At 38.3% G+C, this 12,564-nt stretch overlaps 1 protein-coding gene across 3 annotated transcripts; it reads right to left on the reverse strand.

Moving 5' to 3' along the window:
- Nucleotides 1–914: 914 nt before the first annotated feature.
- LOC124302328 (WD repeat-containing protein 74) lies at nucleotides 915–6,911 on the reverse strand. Of its 3 annotated transcripts, none has more exons than XM_046758417.1 (8): nucleotides 6,605–6,911; nucleotides 5,678–5,825; nucleotides 5,491–5,586; nucleotides 3,635–3,962; nucleotides 3,456–3,556; nucleotides 2,417–2,618; nucleotides 1,184–1,486; nucleotides 915–1,099 (listed from the first exon to the last, which is right to left on the reverse strand). In XM_046758417.1, exons 1-8 carry the CDS (start codon nucleotides 6,660–6,662, stop codon nucleotides 1,025–1,027), a joined length of 1,311 nt encoding a protein of 436 aa, XP_046614373.1. In that variant the 5' UTR covers nucleotides 6,663–6,911; the 3' UTR covers nucleotides 915–1,024. The 3 variants fall into 3 exon arrangements, with proteins under 3 accessions (XP_046614373.1, XP_046614374.1, XP_046614375.1); XM_046758418.1 differs by having other exon boundaries at nucleotides 3,635–3,941; nucleotides 6,605–6,910; XM_046758419.1 differs by lacking the exon at nucleotides 6,605–6,911 and adding an exon at nucleotides 6,021–6,354.
- Between the last annotated feature and the right edge of the window lie 5,653 nt (nucleotides 6,912–12,564).

A 12,564-nucleotide genomic window follows, 5' to 3' on the forward strand; every position in this document is an offset into this window, starting at 1 on the left:
AATAGAAATTTCCGTTGATTACAGTCATTGTAGCATAACGAACGTTACATTGCGACTGTGCGCCGCAGACGTACTTACTGGGCAGACCGATAACTGCGATTTACGCGCGTGTGGGAACCAGAATCGAAAGACTGTCAACCGAGCGCAGTTCAGTAGCTGATTTGTCGTATCGTTTCAACTTGAGCGCGTACATACGAGAGAGGGAGAGGGAGCTAGCTCTTGCTTCATAGTTCCACGAAATTCGAGTACCTTTGCACTTCCTCCTTGGGGGGCATAGCCATTTGGAAGAAGAAGAAGAAGAAAAAGATGACTGTTGAATAGCTCACGCCGTATCTATTCAATTCGCCGCTATGATTGGTTAGAGGCTATCAGAGCCAACCTTATACATGACTCACTAAAACAACAGAGGTCTGAATCGACTTTACTCAGGTGAACTTACGTTTAAGGTGCAATGCCAATAAAATTCATGAGCCGGGTAGCTGAAAACCTTTACAGCTTGACGTTGTACACCAACCTAAAATGTAACATTACGCTGTCACTGACAATGAGCGTACTATGTGGAAATCGATTTTTGACAAATAGTACTTCGATTACAACAGGGAAAACAATATGACGCATTCAGTCAGGACAATGTTAGCCTTGACATGCATGATCGTGTCGGCCTTTAGTATACTGCGATTCTCACATTGTAGTCACGATCTAATACCCACCGTCGGTCTCCATGGCATAAACGTGATTGGTTCAAACCATTCTGGGATCTTATACACAGCGACCATCTCGAATCCTCTCGCTTTATAGCAAACATTGTAAATATATCACTCAGATTCATAATTCTAGGCTGGTAATCGCTGGCCCATGAAACGGTTGCTTTGTCTCGGGAAAGTACCAAAGTGAAGACGATGCGCTACGTGAACTGGTTTTAAATCCATATTTTACGAACACTGGGTTATTCAATCATACAATTATACAGAACAATGGTGTGTCATTTAATGATAAAAAAATAACCGCAAGGTAATCTCCCTCCTCAGCGAACTTTCGACTTTCTTCTGTTTTTTTTCATTGCACGTGATTTTTTGTTATTTCCACCACTGTCATACTCCTAAAATAGAAAACCATTTTTGGCTTAAGGTGTGAACATGTGTTTTCGATGTTGCGTCATTCAAAGTAAATGTGTTTGCGTTACCAAAGTATCATCTATGACGGTTGCTTCCTCTTTATATGGGTAGTGTCTCTTATTTTGGGTAACATTTGCATCACTTGCGTTGTCGATGACTGGCATCTGGTTAAACATCTCGTCATATTCAACATCGTAATCTGAATGTAGCCCGACACAATTTTCTGTCGCAGTACTTGTCACGGTTGACCGATCAGTTGAACAACTTATGGGCCTGGTGTTTTCGACATTGTCTTCCAATAACGGGCTGTTGGCTTCCAATGAAAAGTTTGATCGCAATAACACTGCATTCAGTGAGAATACCAAATAAACCTATAAACAAACATTCGCCAAATTTTGAAATTACTCAAACATATTATTGCAGTGGGAATGTAGATCTTCTATCACTGTCATCGCTAGTTTCTGTGAGAAATTATATTCTAATTAGCCATTTTGTCCCCAACAATCTAATATCATTACTTATCCATGGTTCTCTTTGCAAGACTATATCACACGGGATCGATGGATCTCTTTGGCATAGCTTCTCTATGATAAAAAGTGGTTAAAAGTCGCCAGTATTGAAACAAAAGTTCTGATACTGTATGAGATGTAGGTAAGTACGAAACACAAACCTAAAATTTACTGAAAATTTCGAGTCACACGTGAATACTTCCTCATAAACTGTTTACCTATTCCTTGAGAGCTATGTTACAGAGAGTGAAATAGTATTAGGAAATCAAATTGGGAGCTGAAAATATTTTTAGCCGAAATGAAGAGCCAACACCAAAAGTTACGTTGGCAATGTCTTCAACTTAATATTATATTAAGAACTACAATTTCCTGTCATCTTCGTAATTTTTCCAAATTGACTTCAACAACCACCCTGCAGACTACACCTAAACCGAATAGGCGGGCTATGTCAAGGTCCGGATTAACAATAAGGCTGAAAAGGCTATAGCCATAGGTCTTCGAAATTGTTGGCCCTTCAAATTTCGAAATCAAATTTTTCAAAATAGTACATAGATTTTCAAAAATTCGTAAAAAATATTGCCAAATAGATTGAGCCGCTACAGACTTGCAGAAGGATGCCATAGATTTAACGGTCCGTAATGCAACTAATAACATCAAATCTGATTTGATCATTCTAATTGTGCCACATTGGGTGACGCATAACTGTAAGAGTTTGAGCATAGGTCTGCATCATGTCTGTGGCGCTAGGAATCCTTAGTTTCACAGTAATGGTCATAATTGTTTTCCCAATACCTCTTTCAACAGTTGTTTTGTTTCTAAATGGTGAATCCTTAGGTGCCTGTCCAGGCTAACACTCGTTATTAACGGATGTAACTGACTGCAAGCTAAATCTGTTACTCCGCCGGTAAAACCTTTGTACGTATTCAAAATTTTTCCAGGATTGCGCAGATCGATTAAATTCATTCTTCCTTTCCCAGATCCGACAACTACGTGCCTGAAGTAATTAAACACAGATAATCATGTATGTCTACCGGTTGTTTTCTGTTAACCCTTAGATTGCCGGAAAGTCTATATATAGTTTCTGTCGTTGATCGGAACTTCAAATATGTTATATATATATATGATACAGACACAACATTTTGAAACTTTCTAAGGGCAACAAAGCTATTAAAATTCCGACAGTCTAAACATCAAACTCTAATTGAAAATTGTAGCCAGAGTAAAATCGTCACATTTCACATTTCCTAGACCCAACTTCGATTTTCTCACAACCATAACCGATGGAAATGAAGACTCACTTCTTAGCAGTGAGGGGTAGTACAGGTATTCACAGGGTATCTACTGCAATCGAGAATTTAGGTTCTAGGACTATTTCAGGAGGTTCTGGGACGATTAAGTACAAAATTTTATAACCTTAATTTTGCTAACTTATAAATTTCTGAGGATAGGATAAGTTGATTAGATTGCATGTCCATCTGTTAAAATTTAACGCATTCAAGGCCGTGTATTACAAATCAAATGTTGCAGTTTTCAAACAAAAAAATGTATTACGTCAGCTTTTCTAGGATAAATCAAAATATTCCAGGACATTTCCAGGTCTTAAAGGAGAAATTTTTGTTTGCCAGGATAATTACAGAACCTAAGGATAGTTAAGGAGCAGTAGATACCCTGCATTTCGCACATATGGTGACGTCATTTATAGTTTCATGACGGGCAATGCATCGAATGCTCGGATGTGTATCTATTTGTACGTGCATATGAATCATGATTGAGAATCAACTTCCATGTTATAGATATATGGCGCTTCAAAAAAGATATTGTCCAAACTTACTTTTCCTTATGAGCAGCTGCAATAGTTGTCAAAGCCTCATCTTTGATCTCAAGATTTATTAATGGCCTTCGCTGTGTGGACCTGGGATCGTATAAACGAACCTAAAATATAAATGAGGTGTCATATGAAAGATTTAAACCTAAGATGCCAGTAAAAATATAAAATGAGCACATACTCACATGGCCATATTTACTTGCTGTAACAACTGAACTGGTGTTCGGCAAAAAAATTAGATCAGAGACCCAAACGGGCATTCGCAACTGGCATATGTCAGGTGGAACATTTTTTTCAATAAACACTTTTTCCTGCTTCTCCAGGTCAAACAACTTCAAAGGATTTTCACGACCTCCGGTGGCGATTATATTTTTATTCACGATCGAATGCCTCATTCTCTGCAAATTTTCACCAGCATTTATCGATATTTGTTCACTCTCGTTGTATCTCCATAACTTCACATGACCCGTTTCAACTGCTGTTATTACAGCGCTAAAAATAAAATCATGCGCCCTAGTATGTTGATAATTATTAGGAATATGTATAGTAGGGTGATTCACCGAAAAAAAAAAAAAATTTTTTTTAGTGCTGCTCTTTCATAAAACTGTTGTTTATGATGAAAAACAAACCCCCTGCAAAATTTGAGTTTAATCGGATAAGATTTAGAGGTCCCGCTTGCGAGTTTTCGTGTTTACATTGAAATAGTACGTAAAAAAAAATGCTTACTGTAACTCACCCTCGATTTCGCGGGCAATATATAGACGAAAATGAAAAATATCAAAAGACCTGTTTTGTAGATAACAATATTTAGTACAAAAAAGGTCATTTTTTATTCAATTTTGCATCTCTTGAGAAATATTGCGATTGAAAAATGAAAAAATTTAAACATCAAAAATAATCGTATTAAATTCAGAGAAAAAATAAGTTTTTATTATTTTACATTTCCATCTATACTTTTACGCGAATTCGATGGTGAGTTAAGGTGAGTATTTTTTATGTGTTATTTCGATGTAGAAAACGAAAATTCGAACATTGGACCCCTAAAACCTGCCCGATCAAGCTCACATTTGCAGGGGATTTGTTTTTCATCACAACAGCTTTATGAGGGGGAGGCACTAAAAAAAAATATTTTTTGGGGCGAACCACCCTACGTATAGTCGGTACTGCACAAAAACGTCGTCTATAAGTAACTCTGCCCATTTTTTGCATGATAGTGTTCTGATATGTTACGGTTTTCCTAGTTATTTATAAATATTTCGAAATTCTTTTATTCCTCCACCTTCCAATGTGGAATCCAATCCACGGATATTTACGAATAATAATCATTGTTCGTTGCTTTGTATATATAATTATAAAATTTTCAGAGTTCTCCAACAACTTTCAGTTGCTAGCAGGTTGTCCACTCAACATAGAAACTAAGATAACTTAACGATGTCAAAAAGTTTCGCAGCGAATCACAAAATCAATGTACTTGTATCAATAAAATTCTTTGCCAAATACATTACAAATCACATGGACTGAAAATTGTGACAATGACTCAGCCAAATGAAAACGGGCTTCACAGCGCACAACCCAGGCAATTTAACGGGAAATAGAGGATAATTTTTGCAAAATTAAGGGGTATTAAATTTCTGCAGTTATGAAGAAAAAAGATGCTATACTCTATTTCGATGTGAACTCTACGGATATCGAATGCCAAAACTAGTTCAGCAGTCACATTCTACGCACAGTACTAAACAAAAACATGCCTAAGCATTTTTGTTTCATGAAAAAGGAAATCAATGTTTTTGGAACGTTGTGCTTCGGGGTACATCTAGGGGGAAACCTTCAGTTTCAGAGCACTTATAAAGACAAGAAAAGGAATTAGGTACTTTTAAGGGAACAGGGAGACCACAGTAAAGCCTCTGAAAAGTAAGTTGCATTAGATAAATTTTGATGATTGGAATTCTTTGCCATAACTATGAGACTAAAATATATGCACAATCCTTCAGCGAAACGAGTACATAATTTTAGAGGCACGTTTTGGTTTTCTGTGACTTACTCATTGAACCTGGAAATTCCTTTGATCTTTCCTTTTCCGCCATCGCAATTAAATGAACTTGTAAATGCTGAGTATTCGGTATCATATATTTTAACACTGCAAATGAAGGAGAAATCAACGAATTGTTTAGTAATTAGCAAGATTGTGTCAAAATGTGCCGGAATATCTACATAATTTCAATTCAAACCTTGGAATTCCTTTTGATCCGGACCCAATTAAAATTTCTTTTTCTTCTTGATCGCCCCAAGCCATTGTCGTAATTTCTTGATCATCTGTTATGGCTATAAGACTTTGTATGTTCTTTGCAATACATGTCCTTTCATTAACTTTCAGCCCTGTACAAAATATATGAAATGAATTACATGAAAATGTAGAACATACACCTACAGGTATCTGTTCTGACTGATTCAAGGCTCCTAGTGATGTCTACTAAACATATTGTTTAAATAGCAGCAGGCAATATTGGTAGCTCTGAAACGGTCCGAATCCACCTTTGTAGGTATACCATGTAATTTACTTGGGTATTTAACCTGTGCGATGAAACTAGACAAATATTTCCATGCCAAAATAACTACACAAGCGGGTCCACGGCTGTACGCGAGTCAGTCAAGACTGGTAACACTCGAATTCGCTGTCCACGAACGGTGTCACATTTTCTACATTTCGAAATCTTCCCAGGTTAATATACACCGGCAGCATAGTTCATACCTCTTATGTTTCCGATATGAACAGAATACAATATGTACATAATACCTTTAACAATAGCATAATAGAAGCCGCGTGAATAGCCATTGCAATGATTTTATTGCCGAGCAACCACTCTTTCACACGACCATACCAAAAGCTAGCATGCGTCCGCATGACGAACAATATTTAAATCTATTCGTTCATACGACTGTCGAGTGAACTTGTCGAATGAGTGAGTCAAGCCGTAAGAATTCGGAAAACATTTTTGCCCAATGGAAATAGTGTGCATAACATTTTTTCACACTGATGCAACCTTTATTACTTGTAATAAATCCACTTTCAGACACGTTGTTAATAAAATATCGACGTAACCTAATCCGAACCTAGTCTACGGTAAACGTGTCTCCGAAGGTAGTTTGGACGATACCTTTGAAGGCTCCAGTCGTTCCGCCAACGAAAACGTTCAAGTCTTCTCTGTAGCTCATTCTTAAGAAATCACCGAAATCACGAAGAAATTTGGCAGTAATCAATAGGACTTGTCACTTTGTCACCGTAGTTTGTACTCTTCACGTCTATTCGAGAGTACACGCGGTGTTGCGCGGTGTTTTACAATCTTCTATTTCTGTCCCATTCAATGACTATCGGCTCCTGTTAGGGAGAATATAGGATATAAATGACAGCGCTAAAAAGTCCCTAACACAGAGGCAGAGCCAGCCCCCTGACTCTCGCCATTGCTCGTGTACTAAAAAATTGTACGCGATTTGTCTCCGTTTTTTAGTTCCTCTACGTGGCGCTAGTAGACTTTTGACACGCTCGCTGACCGCGCGCAAGCTTTTCAGACAACTACTAGCGCCACTAGTGGTGGAGATTGGTTGCAGAATCGAGGGACATTTTGCGGACCACTTTTAGCAGCGTGTGTCAAGTGCACTGATATATATATACACTCGATTGGATATTACCGTATACTCTACGTGTAAGCTCGTGCGTCCAATTGAACAATTGAATTTCCGCCATCTTGTACAGAAAGTTGCCACAAAATGCGCGCTAGATTTGAACTGCGTAATATATGCTATTTAGATCTAACGATATATTCGTCACACAAAAAAGTTTTTGACGAGTAAAATAACGTTTGATACATTAAATGAAGAACAAATCATTTTTTCGAAAGTATATTATTATTTACAATTATATGGTGTAAAAGATCATTAAATAATATGACGAAAAACTTGTATTTAAGCGTGATTTTTCTTTATGTTCAAAAGAAGTCTTCAATTCTAAGAAGTTTCCGTCCATTATCCTTTATCCTATGGTGGGCTGAATTCCATACGGATTATTCAAAAATTTGTATAACACTAATTCAACCGTTAGGGAATCCATTAACCATCCATTGATCATCAAAGTGGAGCTTAAGACATGTGAAAAAAGTTTTCAATTAAATTACATCGAATTGGGTGAGTAAAAACTTTATTCAAAAATATGGAGAATAAAACATTCCTTGCAAACGTTGAGGCATTTTTATAGAGTTGCGTGGGATAAACCACAACCGTAATATAATTAGTAGTATCAATCCACAATCCATTCGCATGAAGAAAAAATTACAAGCATAATCAATAGAAAATAAAAAAGATGTACATATCTGAGCATGCAAATCAGGTACAAATGTGTAGGTGATCATATAATTTGGTTACATTCACTGTGGTGGGCCGATCGGATTCATCCTGAAATTCGGTCTGCTGCAAGTTTTCACCTACAGATAAGTTACTAATAAATAACGACAATGGAAATACATAGAAATGTGTCACACACGATTTTTCTGTAACAGAGCACTTTATAATCTGTAGGTAATTAACCGCTTCGGCGGCATTGACGCAATAGTGCATCACATCAACGTGTCTTTATGCACACTGAGTTTTCTCTGACCTAAAAGGGATTAATAATTTCAGATCTTACCAAATAACGTTGGGATACTGCCTTTTCGTAAAGTTATATAATTTTTACTTTTCTTCTGAAAGCAAGAGGGTTCAAAATGGTCGGAACACAGAAAGCTATCACTTGATGGAGACCACGGTCCAATGTTTATATTTGCGATCCACTGCTTCATAATATCAGGTTCATCCAATGGAAACCTACATTACAAGCAAAGTTTAAATTTATTAATTAACACGTTATGTTGCATTGAGTAACGGTACTTTCTTGAAGAATGAATAGCCACGTTCATATTCCCTTAATCGGTGACAAGATAAACACTCTGATTTTGGGTTGTCAAATATAGTTGGTACACTGTTCTTTTTCAATGTAATTAGGAATCCTGTCCTATGAAAGCAGTCGTTTGTAAAATGAGCTGAACACAATGTGCTATTTCGGTTTGGCTTCCAGTCCTTCCTCTTCATTTCTTTTAACCACTGCTGAAGGCGCAACACATCGAATTATAATTTAATCCCTGAGTCAATAATACCCGAGTTTTCAATTTCAATTATAATAAGATCGGTTCATAATTCAAATATTGTGAATTTTTACTGACACGATTCGTACGTCATAATACTCGTTAAATATAATTAGTAAGTACTTCGTATGCTGACATAACCTCTGCAAGTTATCATTTGCAGATTATATACACATACATATATCACGTATATATATATATATATATATCTGAAGTGACAAGAATCTGTACAAAATGGCTACCGTTCAATTGGCGTGACGGCACCGCGCTTAATCCAATCCAGTGTATATATATATCAGTGGTCAAGTGGTGTCAGGGGGCTGGGCAGACCTAGGCACGAACTCAGCAGTGCAAAGGAGATAAAAGATTCACCGACTTATGGGTGCGTTCCGAAACTTGCAGTACCACCGACCGTAACGTCACGTTGTCGACTGTCAACCATGTTCCGTTTTTACTTGAGTTGCCAACGGCCATCTTTCTACTACCGCACTGTCTCACGGATAGACTTATAAAGGTAGACTGAGCGCTCTTATGAGCCGCTTGAAGCAAACATTTAAAGGACAAAAATATGCCGGGAGTACTCCTTTCTCTCTCTGACGATATTTGTGGCGGGGATCGAGGCGGTAGTGGAGAATGAGGCGAAATTATGCGCCTATATCTATAGCTGTTCCACTTCCACTCGTCCGTGTCTCCCGCTATGAAACCGATTGAAAAGAGAGAGCAGTACTCCCGGCATATCTCTGTCGTTTACGTGTAAGCTTCAGTGCCTCTTATAGGAGCGCTCAGTCTATCTTTATAAGTCTATGGGTCTGGGACGTGAGGCAGTTGCAGTACTTGGGAGATGGCCGCGTCCTCGGTGTTGTGTTCCGATTTTACTGCGACTGGCAACTGTAAGTAAAAACGGAACGCAGGTTTGCAGTTGACTGCGTGACGTGACGGTCGGCAGTACTGGAAGTATATTTCGGAATACACCCATACTCGCAAGTAGAGTACGGGTCCCCTGTGACGTCGGAACGGTACCTGGTGGAAATTTCCAGATGTTAGACACCGGAATCATTCACACAGCTACAGTTAGACTCACATCAGTAGTTTGGGTCACCAATTACCGATAAAGTATTGAAATACACCGGAAAACGGGCATTCTGTCGCTCTAATCGAACGAACCGAGGAAGGAGTAATTGTTGGATAAAAGATTTAATTAATTGGCTTACCTCTTGAGAATACTCTGGATATGATGACTTGCAGCGTAGATTGGTGAGAGGATTTAACGGAATAACTGATTCTAATATATTTGGATACTTTGATTAACTTGGATTTATTTTATAAGTTCAATATTTCAAGTCACAAAGGGGAGTTACTTGGTGTAAGATCTTAAATTAGTATGACAAAATGGAGCTGAAAGCTCGCTGGACTTTTGGGCAGAGCAACGTTGTATGAAAAGTTTAAATGCAAAAGGCAAAAGGATTTTACCGCGAGACTGTACCGGAACAAGATGACGAATCTGGTGGTAGAAACCAAGAGGACGATGGGATGATCGGTCGCCGTTTTTATAGGGGTCGATCGTTGCGCAGAACGATCCCCTTCTTTAGATTTTGTCACCTTTTGCGCACCTCCCCCTTTTTCTAGGAATTCTAATTAGGGCACGACATCTTCGCCGCATGCACGCCTGTGATCTTAGTTCTTTAGCTATTACTGTATTGCAAGTTTTTACATATGGTATAACGCTGCACTGGTGCGGTGGTGTAGGTGCGGAGTCGTTGTTCTGTAATTTTCCATTCTGCGTGGGCTTTGTTGTTGGGGTGTTACGTTCCGAGAGGAACGTTCCGAGTCGATTCTGATTCGCCGCGTGATTTAAATCGTTCTCCTGACTTACGTAGTTGGTGTATGTAAATCTCGGGAATCCGCTGATCAGCTCCTCAGATCTTCTCGTTCAACTCGCCTACAATTCTGAAAGTTCGTTAGGTAGGGCTCGTGCCAACCATCACTATGCGTGATTGAAATAATTAATTATGACAACACTTGGGTTAATTACACATTTATTAACGGTCTTCTTCCAGTTCTCGATGGTAGGTTTACAATCGTGGTACAGATTGGTGTTAATCACTATCACAGTGACAAACTGTTACAAGTCTCGAAGGTTCTGAATGACTTATATTGATTTTATTCTAGGATTTAGGTAGAGATCTGATCTGTTCTCTATGATGTCTGAAGTTCTTTTGATCTATTCTATTTTCTGGAGAGGTTGAATTAGAGGAAAAGTAGGAGGAGTTCAAAAGGAGTCGCGGTTTCTCGCGGGTCTCGGATGATTGGTCAAAGATGATGAAATAATTGAGGGTAGGATTTCTGATTCGTGCATGAGATCTCGGTGGTGGATTAGCGCGAGGTAGTTGGTTTAGAGAAGCAAGCGGCGAATCGCTGATTGGTCTTGTTATCGTTAAAATAAGGGCGCTATCCTGGATTCTGGGAATAGGGGTTTCTTTATTTGTGAATTATCCGTGATTTCTCTTCCCATGTTTCCGGTGTTTAGTCTACTCGATTATCTTAATTACTGCAGGTGTTTATTACTTTGAGTTATTACGGTTGAGATCGTAAATCAAAGGTTTTATGTGAAAGCTAATGTTGAAAGGTATAACGGTTAAATGGGAAAAAATATATACCATGTATGTTATGAATATGACTGATAAAATAACGGTTAATCTAGCGTATGAGGACTATCGATATAAGAATTTGATCGTTATGATGGTAACTATGTGTATTAGTATTAATCTACGACTATCGGTAAGAGCACGTAAGGCTCTCGTATGGTAACTGCACGCTGGTCAGGTAGGGCGCAGGGAGGGCGCCGCCGTGGATACCGGCTGGCACGTAACAGGGGCGCAAGCCCCCCTTGGCCCCTCGCCTACTGTGCTTCTTCCCCCCGTCTCGTGCTTTCGGCAGCTACTTCCTAATATGGTAATCGCAGTGCGTATGCGCTAGTGGTGACTCATGTTTTATGTTAGTGCGGTGTGCATTTTCGGGGTCTCGATGCGCTGAATTCTAGTTCCTGTTTACTTCTTAATATTCTTACTATCCTGTTCGTTACAAAGTCTATATGTCATATTCGTTACTCGTCGTTTGTTAGTTTCATAGCGTGTATCTATATAAAATTGCATATGTATTATAATTGATTACTGTCGTTATTCACCTGGAGTACAATAGCGATTGTTTATGAGACATAGTTGCTATTTCCTTAACATTATTAGAATCGCGCTACTGCGAATATTCTTAGGTGTTTGTGTTATAATTATCTTAACAGATTTAGGGTATTTAACAATTTGATAATCCATAGTTTTAGAGCAGGTTTATATGTGTGCTTTCGCATATAATTCTCTTCTGTAATTATTAATTCTTATATTGATATAAATCGGCTTGGAAGCTTCTAGAACGTTTTTCGTATGTTTGTTGGTTGCTTGTCATTGGGCGTTGCCACGTATGCATCTTTGACTTTATTGTGAGTTGATTTACCTTCAATCGTTTCGTCGGTAAGTTTCCTAATGTGCTCTCTAGATGAAGCTCTGTATGGCTCCACATTGGAGATCTGCATTGCTTTCAAGACGTTGCGCGTGTTGCCTACAATACGGCGTTACGGAGGAAGGTATAGTTCATGCTGGATAATTAATATTCACGGTTTTGAAGGTTTTGCAGTCTCTGGTTTTATGGATTATTGCAGCAGTGCTATCTTTACATTATATTGGTTATACATTTATCTATGGTTTTACAGTCTTCTGTACTCCAGGCTATATGGTATAGCGTAAGTTGCTTATAGTATAGCTCTCAGCTCCGAATGCACAAATGGCATTGTCGAGTGCTAAATAATAATTGGACATAATTGTGTTAGTTAATTATGGTGTTAATATGATAGTGATATATAATAACGTATAATAATATTATAGCTCTTTGTAGTG

This window comes from Neodiprion virginianus, chromosome 4 (assembly GCF_021901495.1).
Source record: "Neodiprion virginianus isolate iyNeoVirg1 chromosome 4, iyNeoVirg1.1, whole genome shotgun sequence".
NCBI lineage: Eukaryota > Metazoa > Arthropoda > Insecta > Hymenoptera > Diprionidae > Neodiprion > Neodiprion virginianus.